This window comes from Archocentrus centrarchus, chromosome 7, assembly GCF_007364275.1.
Source record: "Archocentrus centrarchus isolate MPI-CPG fArcCen1 chromosome 7, fArcCen1, whole genome shotgun sequence".
Taxonomy (NCBI): domain Eukaryota; kingdom Metazoa; phylum Chordata; class Actinopteri; order Cichliformes; family Cichlidae; genus Archocentrus; species Archocentrus centrarchus.
Window position 1 is genome coordinate 14,948,788 of NC_044352.1, and position 21,602 is coordinate 14,970,389.

General features: G+C 38.6%; 1 protein-coding gene across 12 annotated transcripts in view; it reads right to left on the reverse strand.

Annotated features, from left to right (window-relative positions):
* The window catches only part of LOC115782448 (membrane-associated guanylate kinase, WW and PDZ domain-containing protein 1-like), a 96,550-nt gene extending 76,738 nt beyond the window's left edge, over positions 1–19,812 (reverse strand). For all 12 annotated transcript variants that reach the window (XM_030732611.1, XM_030732610.1, XM_030732606.1 and 9 more), the window contains exon 1: positions 19,070–19,812. In XM_030732611.1, coding sequence (XP_030588471.1) covers positions 19,070–19,367 — 298 coding nt within the window. In that variant the 5' untranslated portion in view covers positions 19,368–19,812. The remainder of the gene's footprint in view (positions 1–19,069) is intronic.
* Positions 19,813–21,602: the final 1,790 nt, after the last annotated feature.

Sequence of the window (21,602 nt, forward strand, 5' to 3'; positions counted from 1 at the left end):
TAAAACACAAGACAAGAAATTACCACATTAGGTTTGAATTATGGTTTATATGCATTTAGATGAAGGAGTGGAAAATGGGAAGCTTCCCCACCCAGTGTAATAACCACTAATTTGTACCTTGAGGGTTGTAATTGAAGGGGCTGCTTGTGCTGTTGATCAAGCACACAAACAAACCAGTGAAGTTAGCTCGAAGGGTAGAAGAGGAGATGGGACATCCAGAAAGCACTCTGCTGTGTTAAACTTAGTAATAATTAATTTACAGTATATGGAGCCCCACTTTTATAAAGATCTTTTCTGAAAAGATGAGGATGTTAGGATGGCTTTTAGAAAGCAATCTTAACTGAGGGGTGATCCATCAAATATACAGGGCTCTGTATAGCTGAAAGACAAGAGGACCCACGGGGAGATCCATTAAATTATCACTGTCATATGAATTTCCTCAGTTTGCAGTGCAATAGCTACCAGAATTTTGTGCTGAGCTGTAGCAGTATCTCAAAAAATGCCAGCTGTGCAAGTTTGTCAGAGGATTTAATATGCTGAAAAAAAAGTGTTCCTAACCAGAAAGTGAGAAAAAATTACAGGTTTTAAAGTGGGTTCAAGAAACCTGCTTGCAGAAAGATGAGGGGGGAAAAAAAAAATGCAAGACTGCTTCACTTGCAGTTGAACACATGAGCAGAGATAACACACAGCAGACTGACAGCTGGGGATCAGCATCTGAGATAAGATTAAAGAGAGCCCCTAGATCTCAGCAGCCAGTGTGGTTATTATGATGCTGAAAACCTTCACAGGTGTGTTCCAGTCCTGACTGTTCAAACCTAATCATCCTCAATAAACAATACAAGCTCTATTTCCTTAAGAACAAGACGAGAGAAAATAAAGAGGAAGGCAAAAGAGAAGCTATGAAAACATCATGTTTAAAGAAAAGAACACAAAGAGACAATCAGTCAATCAAACAGTGCAGCAGAGCGTAAACGGAAAACTCGGATGATCCGTTGTAGGATGCTGCTTCCCAAACTCATGCACCGCTTCTGGGTTTTGGTGATGCAACGTGATTTATTGGTTGGGTAAATCCAGGCATTCCCATGGGTGACAATATAACAGATGGTCCAGAGAACAGAAGAGCCTGTCCCTTTTTGTAGAAAACATGCAACAATGGACAGACTTCAACCCAAAACAGATAAAAAGAGACAACATGATGAAGGCAAAAAGATTAGGACATTTTCTACACAGTGTACACTGTGCCATCAAAAAGACATTTTGAGCAACACAAACCATGTCAGCTGGCTAAGATTTTCCCTTTGTGCTCAGTTCATAAACCGCTGCTTGAACTGCTTCAGACTAAAAGAGAATATATGTCTGTGTGTAATGTTAAACTGCAGTCCTTCATGCATCACTGACCATCAAACCATCAATTCTCTGACCTTCAGACTACAAGAAATCACAGACCAGGCTGTATGAGAGGTGCCTTAAAGAAATGAAGAGGCAGTGTGTGCAGGGTTCATTATGCTGCTGAACCAAGCGAGTGGTGATGGTGAACCAGTGATCCTAAAAGACAGAAACTCTTCTGAAATGGAAACTCTTTTTATAATCAAATGTTTCAGGAGTTTTTCAAGCTTTGTAAGAGCTGCTTACTTAAATTTTTTGAAGCAATTATTTTCAAGCTGCTGTCAGGTTGCTGAACAAATGATCTTATCTATCAATATCTTGGGAGTTTGGACTGATTTCAAATGAACAAGCAACATGAAAAAAAAAAAAACTGGCAATGAAATATTGACTGAAAAGTAATGAGGTGGGTCAAAATGTCTATAATTAAAAAAATAAACACAATAAAATGAGCAGTTTTCTTATCCAGAAATGATTAAATAATCAGTTTACATCAATATGTTGAGGTCTCTTAAATGAGATTAAGCACTGCTTCTCAATCACTTCTGCCTCTGTTAAGATTAATTGTGAATGCTGTAAGTACCTTAATAAGACACTGATTCATTGTGTTTGATGTGACATAATATGTCAAGTACTTGTGCTTCTGAGCTCTGACTTAATGAGGGTCTGCTGGTAATGGGTGACTGCATATCAACACATACAATGTCAACCAAAACTAACATATTTATTAAGGAATCTTTTTCAGATGTTTTCAGATTATAGTAAATAACATTCATGGTTGCCTTTTGTCACTCTGTCCCTTGTAGGTTTGTCACAGTAAAGGCTCTTGTGACATGAATGTTTATACCTAATTTGTAATCCCTTCCTTCCCACGCACTTTATACTAATGACAAGAAATCCACCACAGCTGAACAGGCCATGACAATAGGACTGGACCATTTCCAGTGCTTACTCAGGCATATTCAAGTCAGTGATGAGTTCAAGGTCTAACACAAGGAAGGATGTGTTTTAATTGTCACCAAACATAGCTAAAACCTTGTGCCTTTTTGACAGCTTTTCCTGTTGAAAACACGCAGTTAGAAGCTACAATTCACATGAAGAAAACAAATAGTGCAATACGGATGTAAGACGGATAGTTTGGGCTAGTGTATCACAAGCCCTCTCCCCTCACTCAAGAACAAGACCATGAGATACTGAAACTCCTCCACTTGGGGCAGCAACTCGTCCCTGGCCCAGAGTGGGCACTCCATCCTTTTACAGCTGAGGACCATGGGCTCAAACTTAGAGGAGCTAATTCTCATACACATACACACAAACTTCTCCAGTGCGAGTTGGAGGCCACCACATGATGTACACTGCTCAAAAAAAATAAAGTGAACACTTAAACAACACAATATAACTCCAAGTAAATAAAACTTCTGTGAAATCAAACTGTACACTGATTGACAATCAATTTCTCATGCTGTTGTGCAAATGGAATAGACAACAGGTGGAAATTATTGGCAATTAGCGAGACACACTCAATAAAGGAGTGGTTCTGCAGGTGGGGACCACAGACCACTTCTCAGTACCTATGCTTTCTGGCTGATGTTTTGGTCACTTTTGAATGTTGGTGGTGCTTTCACACTCGTGGTAGCATGAGACAGACTCTACAACCCACACAAGTGGCTCAGGTAGTGCAGCTCATCCAGGATGGCATATCAATGCGAGCTGTGGCAAGAAGGTTTGCTGTGTCTGTCAGCGTAGTGTCCAGAGGCTGGAGGCGCTACCAGGAGACAGGCCAGTACACCAGGAGACGTGGAGGAGGCCGTAGGAGGGCAACAACCCAGCAGCACGACCGCTACCTCTGCCTTTGTGCAAGGAGGAACAGGAGGAGCACTGCCAGAGCCCTGCAAAATGACCTCCAGCAGGCCTGCAACATCCTCCAGCATGACCGGTTTGGCAGTGGGTCAGTAATGGTGCAGGGTGGCATTTCTTTGGAGGGCCGCACAGCCCTCCGCCTGCTTGCCAGAGGTAGCATGACTGCCATTAGGTACCGAGATGAGATCCTCAGACCCCTTGTGAGACCATATGCAGGTGCAGTTGGCCCTGGGTTCCTCCTAATGCAGGACAATGCTAGACCTCATGTGGCTGGAGTGTGTTAGCAGTTCCTGCAAGATGAAGGCATTGAAGCTATGGACTGGCCCGCCCGTTCCCCAGACCTGAATCCGATTGAGCACATCTGGGATATTGTGTCTCGCTCCATCCACCAACGTCACATTGCACCACAGACTGTCCAGGAGTTGGCGGATGCTTTAGTCCAGGTCTGGGAGGAGATCCCTCAGGAGACCATCCGCCACCTCATCAGGAGCATGCCCAGGCGTTGTAGGGAGGTCATACAGGCACGTGGAGGCAACACACAATACTGAGCCTCATTTTGACTTGTTTTAAGGACATTACATGAAAGTTGGATCAGCCTGTAGTGTGTTTTTCCACTTTAATTTTGTGGCTCCAAATCCAGGCCTCCATTGGTTAATAAAGTTGATTCCCGTTGATGACTTTTGTGTGATTTTGTTGTCAGCACATTCAACTTTATACAGAACAAAGTATTCAATGAGAATGTTTCATTCATTCAGATCTAGTATGCGTTAATTGAGTGTTCTCTTTATTTTTTTGAGCAGTGTATATGTATATGTATATGTATATACACAAAATCTTAAGACCAGTTAAAAAATTGCAAGAATTTGCATTTTGCACTATTGGATCTTAAGAAGGTTCTAAGTAGAGCTTCACAATGCTAAAAGAAGGAATCGGCGCAAGAGACAAAAACCTTTGAGCAGGGACTTTATTGAAAACTGCATTTACACTTAAACATGATTTTTTTTCAGCTGATCAAAGGTTTAAGACCATAGACTTTAAAAGCCAAAAGCTGTGCAAAAATTTGGATTCCATGTCATTTTCTGTCAAGTCTTTTCACTTTCAAGACCTCCTGATGGCAAAAGCAAAAAAGCTCACTGACTTTGAAGGTATAAGCAAGGCCTCTCACAGCGTACCATCGCTGCTGAGGTCAGACGCAGTAAGACAGTCATTTTGCATTTTTTTAAATGATCCTGATGGTTATGGAACAAAAAAGTCAAGTGGTAGACCCAAAAAAATTTCACCAGCGCTGAGCCACAGGATCCGATTGGCTGTTTGTCAAGACACGGGACAATATTTTTTAAAGTGTCAGACATCTTTAACGTGTTAAATTTAATAACGTAACAACAACGTCATTTTCTGTTTGAATGTTAATGGGCAGCTTCATCCGAAGAAGCCCAGGATTCATTATAGGCATGACTGCAAAAAGAGGAAGAGCTTTAATCACTGAAATCCCAACTGTGGCACAGCCAAGCACTTCTATTTTTTCATAGGAATTATACAGACTCTTACAATTATACAAATGGCTCCATAAAAAGTACCAAAAATCCTTAAAGATAGGTCAAAACTATATCTAAACAATGTGTAATCGTGGTGTTACCTGTACACCATCACACAGTTAAAATAGCCTAAATAATCTAAAATCCATTTTTAATTCAAACATCTGCAACATCAGCAATAACATAAATATAAAAGTTCCTGAAGCTGTGGTTTCAGGAAAAAAAAACAGGAAAAAATGATCTTGTTGCTATAATATAACTTTACAACATTTATAAATGCATACATACTGTATAGAAATATGAGTAAGTACCATTCAGATGAGCCAAAAATAGCTGGTTTGGCCATTTTTTTATCTCTCTAATTTATCATTGAACCATATTTTGATCAAACATGGCAAATCTATTATATTTTAAAAGATTAATAAAAGTAATTATAACTTTGTTAGCATTTCAGCGGTTACACATAATAATTTGTGTCATTATTAAGTTACATCTGTGCTAAAATCCAAGATGGTCACTAAAAGAATTTAGAATTTATGTGGTGCAACATTGTATTAATTTAGTCATGCATAAAAACGTATTAATATCATAATAATCTGCATAGTGAACCCTTTGCTTGCAACTTACATTACTGAAAGCCATTTACTTATATACAGAAATATATTATATTATATTATATTATATTATATTATATTATATTATATTATATTATATTATATTATATTATATTATATTTCCAGATTAAAACCACAAAACAACTGATTATGTAACACCTGTGGCACAGTCATTTTGAAGCAGATATTGGAGGCTTAATTTAATGACAAAGTTTTAATTCTTTAAGTAATCAAATATTTTCTATTACAACTTCTCAAAATGTTATTTTTTGCACACTTTGGGCTCTGGAGAGTTGTGATATATGTTGTCAGTTTTTTTCCTATTAACTCCAAAAATAAGCAATAGCTCAACAAAAGTTTGTTTTAAAAAGTTATCAGACATTTATTAGAGCTTTGTTGGGGTAAAGGCATAGAAATCCCAGGGAGATATCTAAAATGACAAAAATCAAAACTTGGCTAAACCCTAATTTACTTCAGTTGAACAACTTTTAAAATACTGTATTACATCATACATAAGGTAAATTCATAATTTAAAGACGTGCCAAACACAATCTTTTTGTGAGCACCCCGATATGCATGCCTGCAACCTGCAAATGCATCAGCAGGTGACGATGACTTCAGGACTGAGGAACTAAATGTTCAGTGTACTACAAATGGAAGACAGAAATAGATCTTTCCAAGCTAGAATGCAATTAAAGCATAATCCATGATTATGCTTTAATTAGTCCTATCTTCTATGCAACCTGCTCGGAACAAAGTATTTCTACTCTCTGTGAGCCCAACTCCCCCACAGGCACACCTCACCCCTAAGCACAGCCAGATGCTGCCAATTTGTGACAAACAGCTGCAGCTCAAGGTCAGTCCCTCCCTTGTACAGACAGAAGCATGCAAACAGTCCCAGAAGGCATCATGGATCTGTTTTATCTTTAAAGAACAGCAGGAACAGATATTTAGCTTTTATCATCTTATAATGTATCCTGCTAAGGGTTTTAAAAATATCCTCCTGTGTCTGCTCCTCATTTTTAAAACAGTTATCTGAGGATATTTTGGTCAGAATATGGCATTTGCAGTGATGTTCGACTGATTAAATAGACTGAGCTACCATATATAACCTCACACAGAAACTCTATATTGAGAACAGAAGTAAACATAAAAGAGTACAACACTGTTTTCCTTCTGCAAACTCAATAAGATTCAAGTCAGCTTCAGGTCAAGTTTATAAAGGCAGTGTAACAAAAGATGAGACAGAGAGTGAGTTACACAAGCTAAATGTTCAAAGTGAGCTTAGCTGGCGATGACAGCTCAGTAAAAGTGCTTTCTTCAATTATCTCACTTTGACAAGAAGTCTAAATTTACTCTGGAAATACAGTGCTTCAGAGCAGCTGTAAGAAAAACAGAACGTGATCTGATCGGTGGAGGCATGCGTCAGATTGTAGTAAATTTGTCCATGAAAGCAGGCCAGAGGACTGAGGGAAAATATTGGTTTAAGGGAAGGCTTATGTGATATGTTCACCCAGTGATCATGCCCAAAAACATGGACCAAGGAAACAATGTGCAAACAGAAGCATGTTTTCTAGATAAAAAGACAGGCTGACTTTGATCATGATGGTTGCACATAAATGTGTCATAAAGCAGAATAGCTGGTTTGTATTATGTTAAAATAAAATCAGTCAGTAATATGAGATATGATTGTAGGCAATTAGCAACTCTGAAGCTTGTCTATATAGAATAGAATAGAATGCCTTCATTGTCATTATACAGAATGTGCAATGAGATTGGAGAAGGAAGAGCCGTGAGCCACTGCGTCTGTGCGCGCCGCCATCTTGGATATCAAGAAAACACAAAGCAAGCACTTGCCTTACTTTTGTGTTACTTCTTCAAGAAGCCACACTCTTATGAACACTAGCAAAGATGTTTCTTTGCAGCACAAATCACAATCATTGTTGTGGCCTCTTTTCCTTCTTACTATGACTAACTCAGACCACCACAGCCGGAACTGTCTTCAAGCATCACAACAGTAATGAGAATATCAGATGGATCCTGCAAAGCTTTGATGTAGATAAGGCGTCCTTCCACCCACTACAAGCCACAAATATATGACTGGGAACAGAGGGGAAAATGTGAACTCTGGGACCCACACACATGCACTGAGTTCATAAAGGTGTTTGAACCTTCTTCTCCACCTGTTCAAAGCTGTCAGTCTTCTGGTCTGACAGGGCAAAAAGTCGGGGAACAAGATCATGGGAAAAGCAGGCTGGGTCTTCCACACTTCCAAGATCAAAGCCGGCTCTGCTTAGTGACTCCAGTCACTGTGTATTAGGTCGGGTTTAGGTGTAACATCGAGAAGAGAAACCTTTCCTTTGAATTTACACCTCTGTAAACCACAACACCCGCGTGACTAAAAACAATGATTAAATTTCTCTCTTATGCTCCAGTGTGCATTAGAAGCTTCAAACAACAATCAAAGCTGAACTGTGCAACACAATACACTACTGGCTCATTAAACAGTGTTATTTCCTTTTCATAGTGTTCATACTATTCCCATGTACTATTTTATTCATATATGCATTATTTTATTACTACAGCATTTCAGATTCACCATTATCATACGTGAATCTACCACTGGGAGGCTCTCTATATGTACAGCTACATTTCAGCAAGCACTCCCAGCTGTTTTCTTACCTCAGCCACTTAGAGAGGTAGCATCGGACTGTTTGCAGGATAACTCAGGAAATTATGAACGGATTTTGATGAAAATTTCTGGAGTTGTTGAGGGTGGTACGAGGAACAATTGTTGAAATTTTGGTGGTGATCTGGATCACTATCTGGATCCAGGATTTTGTAAAAGGATACCATTGTGAGATAGAGACAATATTCACTATATTCAGTATTCACATATTTGCAATCGTCTATTGCGATTAAATTTGGTACTCAGGTATAGACAGTTACAGTTCATAATTACCTTGCCCACCAATGAGGTTATGGTCTTGCCCCTGCTTTTTTGTTTGTTTGTCTTTTAGCAATATAACTCATACATTTATGAACCAAAATTGATTAAACTTTGAGGAAATATTCCTTAGGGGTCCAAGAATATATAGTTTAATTTTAAGGGTCAAAGGACAAGGTCACCTAAGATTTTCAAAAATGTAAAAAAAATCTCCATTGAGCGGTATCTGTGGTATTGCAGCATAGTATCAGCACACAGAAAATTTAGGGTGATGGTATGCTCTCTATTGAGTGTTCTTCTAGTTATTATTCAAATAAAGGATAATGCCATTTTATTGTGCCTGTAAAATACTAAGCTTGGCACAGCTGTTTGCTAAACCAGACAAAAGTCTGGACTTTGTGTACCAGAGCAGAAATGTCAGGCTCAGTCTGCTGATGATGTTCCAGGAAAAGTATTTCTTGTCAAAATGGCTAACATAGTACCCAGAGATTACATATCCTTGTCATAAAAGTTTGTGCACTGATGTTAATTATCACCCCAAACTTTCGGTTTTAACTTTTGCCTCCCCGTTTCAATAAAGCAGGTGCTGATCCTGTGATAGATGTACAGACATTTGGGGGATTTTCCAAGTCTGTTTCCAAGTCAAGATAACCTTGTACAACATGAACTCACCAACCCTGTAAATCATTAAATTTCAACAAACAGCGTGGCCAGCAGATGAGCTGTAGGCCAACAGCTTTTTGTTCTTTTAGTTTTTACTGGAACACACAGAAACAAGTGAGCATTAAAGCCAGGATATGGAGATGATGGTGCATAAAATGTTTTATATGCTGGAAAACCCAGAAAGGTTGAGTTAGCCTCTCAAGCACTCATGAGCAATCTGAACCCCTGGAGGGTGACAGACTAGAAGTAGTGAAAGGAAGAACAACAAGCCTTTCTTTCAGTTCACATGATAAAAATAAAGTTACATTTGTAGCAGCATCTTATTTTACAAATAATCAAATGAGCACTTTACAGAGACATTTTCATGTCTGCATGGCATTCTGCTCGAGCTGATATAGAAGCCTAGTTGATGACAGAGTACACACAATTTTTTTCTTCAAGAATGTGTAATTACTGTGCATGAAAAACCACAACAAAACCAAAGAAACATGCTAAAAGTAGAACTGTGATTCATGTGTATAAAATAGAGCCTGCAATAGTTCCACTTCAGATGTGTGATTGAGGAGTCAGTTTAAATGTCAATTAATGTCCATCCTATGGGACTCTCTTGCGGTGAGCATGCAGATGTGTGCTTGATTGACTTTGGAGTGTCATGTATGAGAGCCAGAGACAGACTGAGAGGGGAAAGCTGGAGGCAAGCTCTTAAAAGTTCATCAGTATTATTATTTTTTTTTTCTTGGTTCACCTGCTCTAGAACAACCATCCGTAGAGTAGATGAATTAACAGTCAGCAGAAAAAGCCTTTCGGCAGTGAAGTACAGTAGGTTATTCTGATTGACTATTGTGGCAATTTATTACAGCCCACAGTAAATTACTCTAAGTATTCCACACTTAACCATCCTACTTAGAGTTTAAGAGCTGCTGATTTTTTCCTTTACCTTGTTAGCCACAGTGGTAGAAGTTTGATGAGTCACAGATTTACTTTTGGTCAATTGATACGGTCTCAGAAGCAATCAAAAAAGACTATTTCATGCATATATACAGTACATAGTTTAACACTTGGTTGGTACTGTTCACCCTAATCAGTAATTTCTTATATGTGATACTGTTTAAAGTCGAAAAAGCTCTTATTTTTCTACTTGTGTCACCAGGCTGAAACACCTGAGAATGAATATTTGTGTGCACCATGATGCTTGCAGGCTATGGCAGGACACATCAAAGACATTTTTGCAATGAGTTTATTCTTTAGACAGCTCTTCCCCACAAAATCTCCAGCCGCCCTAAAGGCTAACGTACAGGAATAAAAGTTTCTGTAGAAAACAAAAACAACAAATACCTGCAACACTTCACCTTTGATCTCACCAACTGCACCTGGAAAGAATAAAGCAATAAAAGGGCAATCTGTCTGAAAAGGTCTTATAACGCCCACACTACTGTCAGGGATCATTCAAACTGAAACATGTCCAAGGCAAACATTTGTGCTCTAACTTATCTTCCATTAAGCTTATTTGGCATTTTTACACATTTCGCATGTGTGCTATTTTAGAATTTTATGTCAGCATGTTTATTGTATGTAACAAATTATACTTATGCCTGAAAGCCTTTATGCTGAATGATACTCTGCTCCTGTGGAGCTTAAAAAACAATTAAGCACTGCGAGATGTTTGCCTCTAACATAAAGAATTACTGGCAGTAAATAATGCCATTTAACTACTGCAGGTGATGTTTGCAGGTGCTTATTTAGCTCCATTACCAAAATTGCCATTTCTCTCTATTTTTGTTGGTTTCTCATAGTTAGTTACCTGTTGTTGTGATCTTACAGAAGGTGTCTTTAAATGCAATTTGTGGTGAACACATTAGTGTTTTAATATTTTGTTCTGCACAAGCACAACAGCCTGTGGCTGTCTTTGTTTTTTTTCCTTTCTTTTCTTGCTGAATCCTATTTATGTATTAAATAAGAGTGTACCAATATTCAGATAGAGTACAGAGTATCAGAGGTACTCCAGTGAAAATAGACAAAAAGAAAACTATAAAACTTCAGCTGGTTATCCAGAATTAGTTGTAATGTGTCTGTCTGTGTGTGAACGAGAGGCAAATACACTGCCACGTTTAAAACAAAAAACTATGGAGATTTCAAGCACATCAGAAGCCAGTTTATTACATTTAAATTTATGCCAGACTTGAAAGTTATATAAAAGTAAGCACTTATATGTAGTATAGGGATTATAGTCATCTAAAAAAGAGGCACTTTGGTAATTAGACTGATAGTTTTACAGATAGCAGCACAGGTGTGACCCTTAATTGGGGCAAACCAAAGACCTGGAGGCTACAGCTTGTGCTGAAATAAAAACCATCCAGTTAGACAGAGCAAAAATCATAGTGCATTTATGTGGACCTTGTTAGCTCACAGTAATATCATATCTATACTATAATAATACTAAATAAGCTACTTAATGGTAGCTCTTCCAAAATTGATGAGGTTGACTGATTCCAAATTTAATTGCACATTTGTGTGTATGAACATGTTCACACTGCTTGGTGTCTATCATTTTCTTTTTATTATGAGGTTGCATCTCCCCTTATCTGTGAACTACTAAAATACTATGTGTAGACATTTCTGCAGCAACATACCTTTGCTGTTGCAGTTTGTGCTGAAATTGGCCAGTTTGGGCCAGGATGGAGTGCTAAGCTATCAACCAGTGTTTGCTTATTGATGTATGGAGGCATTGCATAGATACAAATACTTGCCAATCACCCCTAAGCAGCATACAAATAAAATACAATAATTTTACTGTCCAAAACTGGAGCACAGACTTCTTGGGCTCTTCATACAATTATCCTCACATCAAATCATATTTTTGTCAGATGGATTAAATTAAATTAAAATTGCTCCAAAAGGTGCCAATTTCTGCTGTTGAGTTGATCATTTTAACATGTGGATCTATGAAGAATGAGTCACTTTTTAATAACCAACCCCAGGTGGCCATTTAGTAATTATTTTGGCTTTATTTTTCAGCCCTTGAGGTCACTGCTTAGTAGAAACAGGGAAATGATGAGTATTTTGCTTTGTTAGTCAGTTAGCTGTCTTCATTTTGCCAATCTACATGCAGTAACACACTGCCTATTCAGTGCTTTCTCTAGGTGTAATGGTAAACATGAAACTGTAAGGACATATACACCAAACAACAGTAAATCAGAGTGTACTTGATGTACCCAGTAGGCGCTTTGTGTTTGTTACTGAGAATGGGAGTATCTCTTCATAAACCTGCAGACATGAATTTACCCTTCTTTATCTCCTGCAGCATTCCTTTCAAGCTGAGGTCATTACCAAAAAAATGAAGCACTTTTTCAGTTCATGCTGATGAAAAAAAAGTGATGCTTCCTCAAATCCACAATTGGATTGTTTGAATTTTCTACACAGTCTTGTTTTATGAAAACTGGTTATAGATGTCAAAAAGCTCCAGCTATTCTAAGCACTGAAATTAATTTTAAAGGTAAAAAAATAAATGATAGTTGATCAAGTTTTAGTGAAACTTCACAGAAATTGCTCTCGTGGTCATATTTGTGGTTTTAAAGGCACCTCTCCATTTTCTCAGCATAACCTTCATGCACAGTACTTAGAATTTTACCAAATTCTCACTCCTGATGAACTAAACTATATTCAACTGAAACCATTTAGCAAAGTTATTAACATAAGATTCTTGATGCTGATAAATTCTGAATGCACAAGAAGAGCTTAATGAAACATGAAGTGATGTGAAAGCTTGGTAAATGACCAACCACTCCTATTGGTTGACTCCCAATCACCATTATGCTAACATCAGTCAGTGCTGTAACAAAGTGATGCATTCACAAATTTTCGTGCTTTTTTGACCATGGTTACTACTGACCAAGTATTCCTAATACACCTCAGACTGTCCTGGAGCTCAGTGATGCCCTGGTACAGATCTTTGAGGAGATCCCCCAGGATGCCCCACTAAATTGTATGCCCCACCGTTGCAACACACACTTTAATAATACTCTTCTAGCTTACAGTATTTACTCAACCACAGAATGTTAACCACATTTTAGGTTAGACATTTATGCATCTTTAGTATATTACTGCATTTTTTGGTTACAATGATTGGTAACTAGTAGAGTCATTGATAATGTAATAATAAGCACTAGCCTCATGCTAAAATATAATACTAGTTTACTTTAGTAAATTACCTTTTGTAAAGTTAAATAACAAAACACAAGCAATGAACAAGTAAAGTGAGCATTATACATCTGAAATTTTATGCCAGGTTTTGCATGGTTTGATATATGCAAAAATAATGTACACATGACAAACCACTATTACATGGCTGCAGAATAGAAACAATGAATGCCTTTGCCTGAGAGAGCATCACATGCAGAGTACTGGTTGTTTCTTGTTACCCTTCTGGCCTGCGTTCCATCCTAACCTCATTGTTACAACACCTGAGGCAAAGTCTGTGAATTGCATGGCCATTTGTTCAAATGGCACATGCTGCTTATGTGCTGCTTGTATAGTTCCTTTGCTGGTGTGCTGCTTTTAATAGCATTCATCAAGTAAAACTGCAGCATATAAACCCTAAAAATGCATCTGCTCACACAATATGAGTCATAAGCAAGTACAGCTATATTTACACTTATTTTAAAGACATCCACTCAAACATTTCTTCTAATGTCAAAATCTTATTCTGTGCACGAAAAAGCACAAGCGTATGAAAAGATAGGAACACACAAAACATCTTAGAGGTCTCACTGCTGTCTAAAACAGAGCTCTTAAAGAGGAGGTGGTTAGGGAAACGAAAGGAAAAAGCAGAAAAAACAGAGCCCCTGACAAGCCTTTCAAGGATATACTTACATGCAGGCGGTTGCTTTTAATCAAGACTGACATAGTCTTCGTCCTTAAAAAATGCAAGGAACTTGCATTCTGGAACAAGCCCATAACAGAAGAGCTCTGAGTCTGCAAACAGGATGTGTGTAAGCCTTTTTAACCACACATAAAAGACAGTGTAACCTTTAAATCGCACTTGTAAAGACAGGCAAATTAATTTAAAGCCAAACTAAAATTAAATCCAGTTTTGCTAAGTATACTTTCTATTTATTTATTCATATAATTATATAACAGATGAATGTAGCCACTGTGGTATCACACGTTCGTTTCTGAATACAATTTTGATATTCATATTTTAAAGCCAGAAGTGACCATTTGGACAAGAAGGTGGAGTGCTCAGTTATAAGTTAATACTAGCTAGGTTGGTTAGCAAGTTGCATCTATAGCTTGTATAGATTGCACAGATACAGGCACTTACCTACCAATTAACATATAATTAAAAACATTACACTCACCAGGAAAAACAAAAGAACAAACTTCTTAGCTAATCTGTTAGTAAAATTAAGTACAGATCAAGCAGAGTTATTTGTCAGAAAAATTTATTTAAGATGTTCCAAAAGGCACCAACCACTCCCAAATTATCCCATACTAAAGGCAGGACCCATACACTTCACATTTCACTACTTTACTGACATTTAGCAACATGCACAGAGGTCCAGTACAGGTCAGTGGTTGTCCCTAAACAGCAGAAACAGAAACCACATGCAAAAATGCTCTTCTGACTGTCTTCTTCTTCAGTCATAATCTGGGAAATGTCCAAAGTGCTTGTTGGAGATGGAACTTTTAATGTGTGTTTAACAAAAACAGGCCTGTATTTTCCCCCTAAATCTAACCAAGTAGTTTTAGTCCCTAAGTGAATAAACAAAACTGTCGCAGGAGTCAAATTCTTGTCTACTAGGTGGTGGTCATGTGATTGCCTTGTAGGCTTTTCTTCTTCCCCATGTTGATAACTTAAGCGTGGTGAGAAGGGGTTCCTGACTATGCAACATTATGTGACCAGTCTGAAGCGAGAGTGTGCTGTAACACTACAGTCAAGAGGTCCAGTCTAGTGACTCAGCGTAGCTGAAGTGACAGATAGCAGAACCACCCATCACCCAAAGTGGCCACACCAACAATCAGGCTAGTTTTAAGCCTTAGTACAAAACTTGTGAGTTTTATAAAAATTCACCAACTTATGCATTTGTTAAGAAGGGGGAATAAGCTAAAGAGACCAATAGCACGTTTATACTAGACTGTAAACAGGCTTATTTCTACTCTTAAGCTGGACATCTTAACATGGGAGTCTATCACAATTAATTCGCTTTAGGACCCAGACTCAAGTTTCCATTGGAAGAACTGCAGTTTTCTTCCTTTTTTTTTTTAAGCATCAAAGATGTGCGTGGGATTACCAGAAATGTCCAAAAAAAAAAAAACAGGAAAAAGAAAGAAAAGTTCTCACGACAGACTGAGGTATGGTGATGCTGCATTTTTCTTCATATGAATAAATACAGTCAGTATTTTCTAGCATGTGATGTTTGACTAGCTTTTATCATTTGGTTGTGCCCGCTTCTGCTGCAGTGGTTTGAAAGGCACCCAGCTAGAAAAATTGTGCCTGTAGCCATTTGTCTAGATATGCACAACTTCTAAAATTTGCATAGCACAACACTGGATTGGTTCATATTTCATTACAAAAAAAAAAAATTACAACGTACATCTTTGATAGCTTTTTATTTCCACTGAAAAAATGTTAAAAATGGAAACAGTATGTGTTCAGCACAAAGGAAGATAAGGGGCAAAACCTTTATGTATAAAATAGCTAGTTTCATCAGGGTGTTCCATTGAACTCTCATGTCCACCTCTCAGGAATGCCTGGCATCTAGCAGACTTGCTTGATTCCCTCTGCTTGGCTAAAGTTCAAGACAAGATCTAAGGGAATGAAGGGCCATTTGCACTGGAGATCAGACAGTCCCAAACCTGGCCCACACCTTCTCATGATCATAAACGCCCAGACCCTTGCCTGCTGGAAGGTATTGTGGTTCTCTTAAAAGATAAACAACTCAACTGTTGAGAAGGCTGCCCACAAAACCTTTGTTCACACTGATTTTACAAGCGGGACAATAGTTTCTTTCACTAGCACTCCTGTTGATCTAGTATTATTAAATGACATGATACAACTGTTGCACCTTTACAGACACTAAAAGATGTCAGGATATTATTATCGCCTTTATCCCAGGAAGTCCTATTGAGACCAAATCTCTTTTACAAGGGAGACATGGCCAAGGTAGCAGCCATACAAACTCAAAACGCAATGATATACAGCAATGTGACAACAAAACTGTTCATCTATAAGCTGGATTCAACTGATAACAGAGAAAAGGTACATAAATAGGTCACAGTCTTAAGGTGTCTCAAAGAACTCCCTCTTTGGACTTTAACCTGAAAGTTATGCCACATGAAATGATTTTATTCACCTGACCTTTGTATCACTGTTGTTAAAACCTCTGAAGTAACCACAGTCCTCAGGAAGGGAAAAAGAAAATATGTTGCCTGATTTACAAGCAGAGTTAGTAGCTGTAGCACTGGGAATGATATAGGCTGCATTTCGTCACACGTAGTATATGCCACAATTTGCATTCATAGGGAATGCCTTCTCTGATTCTTTGACAAGGGAGCATTCTAGGTATTAATAAAGTACTTTCTGTTCAAGAAAACATGATGAAAGTAAGTCAGTTTTAAGTTGAAACATAAAATTACGTGTCCATATACCTTAAATTGGTGGCCAAATGTGCAGTCAGTGCATTTTTAGCCCAGTACCTGAGGCTCCAAACAGGTGAGCTCGAATAACCAATGACACGGTGATTGTAACACAGCTACTGGCACAATATTGATGCAATACCAGTGTCATATAATGTGTGAATGAGGACCCAAATGCAGACTTATGGGACATAAAAAAAACTTTTTTTTGGGGCATAGCAGAGAAGTTCAAGTGGCAACCAATAATAAAAAGAGTCCATTAAATCAAACCAGGAGACATATGAGGGAAGACAACAGTGAGACACAGAGACTCAACAATACGACATGACAAAGAACCGAGGGGCACAGGTGAATACAGGAAATAACTCAACTGGAAAAATACCTAACACAGCGAGCTAATCAAACAAATACCAGATCAGAAGGGGGGCAGCATGGCCACAGTTCACCTATCTCCCCATGTTTGTTCTGTTTGTCTTCTTGGATGGGTGTTCTGTTAACTGTAATTTCCCCATTGTGGGATCAATAAAGTATCATCATCATCATCATCATGAGAGAAGTAAAAACAGAATGATGACACTAACAGAACTCAGAATGCAGGATTACTATAAATAACTCAAACTGACAAAACAATCAAAACACAAATTCTGGGATAACAAATGAAAAAAAGCAAAATAAGAATCAAAAGAGAATATTTAATAATAAGCAGAGCTTGAAAGTCAGTAACTCAAATCACTGAGTCAAAGACCCAGGACCATGCCAACTATGTCAACATGTCTTATTTGCTTATTTTAAGTATTCTGCAGCTTATTTTAAAAAAGCAAAGTGTCAAGACCACTCGGTGTAATATTCCACACTCTCTGCAGGAATGCTCAGGTTTATTTCAGGTGCTTTTCTTTGTGCATTCCTCAGAGGGAGGGACACACCTGTGGGCACTGTCTACATGCACATGCTGATTGTGTTTCCACCTACAGCACTGAGGTGATGTGGTCGCATGTAATATGACCCACAGCTCTCTGCAATGAAAAAGAGAGAGATCTGATCTGTCTCAGCAGCCTGTCATCTGGTCTGGGACAACTTGGATTGCTATCCTTTACCGGTTCTGCATGGGAGCCCAACGGACTGCCAGGCACAATGGAAGCCTTGTGAGCTACTCAGATAATCAAAGAATATCCCCCTCCTTTAATTAGAGACAAGGAGAATCTGCTGACTAATGCAAGAAACTAATGACAGATGGGCCAAGATATCCTTTATGTCTATGTGCTGAGTGTTTCCATAGGAGTTAAGAATAATTAGAAACCTATTGGATCACTGTGGATATTAAAAATCTCCCATGATGCAAACCTGGTCTGATTATATGTCAAACAAATGCCTGTTCTGCAAACACAGAGCAGAGTTAGTGCTGAGCTCTTGTCCCTGAGGTTGAGACTTCAGTTTCAGAGGTGAAATGTTCACTGGGGAGCCACTAATGGACATACAGTACAAAGATGTTAAACTGACACTAACCACAGTTATATAACACAGTTAATGATTTCCCCAGAGAGCATGCTTTGTCAAATAGTGAATGTGAATATGTGGAAAGACACATTTGAGATATTTGAAATATAACAAAGGCTCTTTGATTTATAAATGTTTTTTTTCAGCTATAACTTCTTTCCATATTCACTCTGAGGCCTCATCCTTCTGCCTCTGTCTGTCTCACAAACAGATCCAGACGAAGCCCATCCAACACATAGGGAGCACTTCCTGAAGTAACCCCTGCTGCCCATTTGTGGTGTGTTACTCTCGCAAGCAATCCTCCTCCCAATGAACATAAATATAAAACTAATTTGCAGAAAGAGGTGGGAGGAAGTTTTGACCAGTCAGTCAAGCAGAAGAAAATATAAGTGCTTCTCTAGCTGATTGTAGCACTGGTCTGAATAACTACACATGTGAAGACATAACCTTGAGTTCTTTTTTTTTTTTCTTGTATTTCATTTTATATATATATATTAGAAAAACTGAAAAATAAATAACTAAATAAACTACTAGATTCTGAATTAGCTGCAGCCCTGGAAATAGGAACATTTTGAAGTGTTGGAGTATTATAGGTGGCCTAATCTGTGATGCTGCAAGTCTGACCCAGAGTCGCTTTAGCAATATTAGACAAATGGGGGCAGGATGACTGTCAGGGCAGCTTCATGTCAAATCCAGTGAAGACTTCAGGCTGCTGTGGAGGGAAGATGAGCAGCAGCAGCAGCAGCAGCACTCCTCTGCCCTATTTCACTCACATCCTCATTTTGTTACTGTGCTTTTTGCACCACAGTTGTACAACAACCACTGGCTTTCATATGTGTGTATTAGTGTTACCCTCCCACAGACATGTCATACACGTATGCATGTATGTATACAAACATGTATCATTCTTACTTTAGAAAAATATATATCTGACTTACCCTGACGCACAGTTTTCAACCTTACGGGACCTTTGCAGCAACTGATCACAGTAAAAATGTCATACAGAGGTAATCCAGACACAGACAGTCCCTCGACTTCCAAGAGCAGTTCTCCTTCGTTAAGTTTGCCGTCCTGATAAAACACAGCATCCTCTTTAACTTGTCCGATATATGGAAACTCTCCATTCTCAGCTCCTCCGCGCAGCTCCACATTCAGCTCCCCATACGCGTCCCGGATGACCGCGCACTCGTTTACTTTGGTGATCCAGTGGTTCTTCCTCTGAATTACTTTTGACATGATGATTCAGGTCCAAACCAAACCCGTTAGATCCGAGGAACGGCGTAAAAATCATCCGATTCACAGCCCTGGAACTGTCCCAGAAAGAAAACTTTAGTGTGTTTGGGTCCAATGTGGAGAATTTTTACCCTTCTCCTGAGCCAAGACATCCTCCTGCCAGTGCATGTAAATATCCTAGTGGCTCAAAATCCAGATTGTTGTTGCTTCTGATGTTGTTTCCGCATCTTTAACAACAGCACACGCTCTGATTCCTCGCAGTGGGATCTAATCCGCTCTCAGATTGTTAGCTTTACATTCAAATACTCTTGTCCTCAGTAATCATTTAGTTTTGCCTCCTTCCTTTAACTATGTGGCACTTTTTAAACTTTCCATTAAGAATAAAAATATTTACCGGTACCTATCCCGTGAGCAGGTTGAGCTTTTCACACAAACAGCGGCGCCTTTAAGCAGGTATAACACGACAATTTATCCTATTTGCTCCTGGGCCGGGGCTCGAAAAATAGTGTGTGGGGGGGGGGGGGGGGGGGGGGGGGGATGCGTCCAGCTGCTGCTCCACGAGGAAAAATCCTACCCGGCCCACACCTACAGGGTCCTAAAGCTCCTCCCAGCCTGCCGGCCCGCAAACGGATTACAGCGATCTCTGCGTCTAATCCCCCAGGAGATCCAGCCTGTTGTCTTTATTCATAAATAAAGGAAACACACAGCGGGGGCCGAATATGACAGAGCTACAGGTTTATTAGGGCCCTACGTTCAAAGTCCAAACCCAGCAGTTATGTAACAGCTGATGAGCCACAAACTGATTAATTCAGTCACACCTTAGCTGTACTTGTTACAAGAGAGATAACGTGTGTCAAAGCTGTATACACAGTTAAAACGGTACTTTACATTTACTGGAATTGACTTGTTAAACAAACAGGATCCACATATAGACAAAAGAAAGTGGACAGTATCAATGGTGTTGCGATTAATTTTACATTTAGTTACATAAAACGGATAAGTAAACCTTTGCAAGCACAAAAAAATTAACAAACAGTAAGTAAGGAGTTTAAAAAAAACCTCCTTAAAAATAGTATTATCTTTATTTAAACAGAACAGTTACAATGAAGATATACTGACATTAATGAGGTATAGAAACAAAAACAGAAAAAAATGTATTATCACATTAGCACAATTCAGTGAAATACTAAATGTCTTAACTACTTCATACATGATGGAGAATGCAATGCATTTTAGTGTCTTATATTTAATTTGTTAATCAAATCTGAATCTGTAAAGCTACATTATATAAATTAGTGCATAAATAACAGATAAATAACTCCAGTGTTTAAGTTAATGTTTTATGTATATTAGGTTTTTAATTTAGTCTGCATTGTTTATTCTGCTAAAAGAATACATACAAATTATATCATCATCTGTAATTATGATTCCAGCAGTAGATAAATGTATTACTTTATGTCCCAGACACCAGGCAGTTGCCTTCTTACCAACTATGCAACCCATAGTTTAAGGTCATTTAGTGGCCTAAACACTGTGGCTTGTGGGAATGTGTAACCCTGCAGAGGATCCTGTTTGGTCACCGTTTCCAGAACAAATCAAAACGAGCACTTGGAAGTACTCAACTGAAGCTTCATGAAAAACTATGAAACACAGAGGAGAATCAGAGCAACTTCCTCCATCTTCCTGTGAACTTCAAAGAGAGGAAGTCACCCGAATGACTCAAAAAGAGGGCAAATCATGCCACCAAACCAGGCATGAATAATTTCTCCCAAGCTTATTGCCTAATCTTTGCAAGTGAAACAAGTTAATTCAATTAATGAGCCTTTTTAAGAAGTGTTCTTGTCAATGGGTGACAGTGTCCACATTCACATCACCTAGAGCAATGCAAATATCTGTGGTTCCTGCTGTTTGGAAAAAGAGAGGAGGGATCAGGTGAGAAACACATGCCACTGCGAGGGATAAACAGGCTCTCTGTGCCTCTTCAGATAAAGTACAATAACTGGCACTCTACTACAGTGAGGGCAGTGGCCTGGATAGCAGCGCATGAAAGGCAGCTTTCCATCCCATTTCATCTCAATGTTGAGTGCTGGAAGTTTTCATGGTCAGACAACAGTGACACTTTTACCTCTCCTGTTTGTCACATAGAAAGTGTATGATTCAAATGACCAGGAGATGTTCATCCTTCTTTTTCTTTTCGGATCTAAAATTATTTGATTCACTTTTTTTTTTTTTATTATT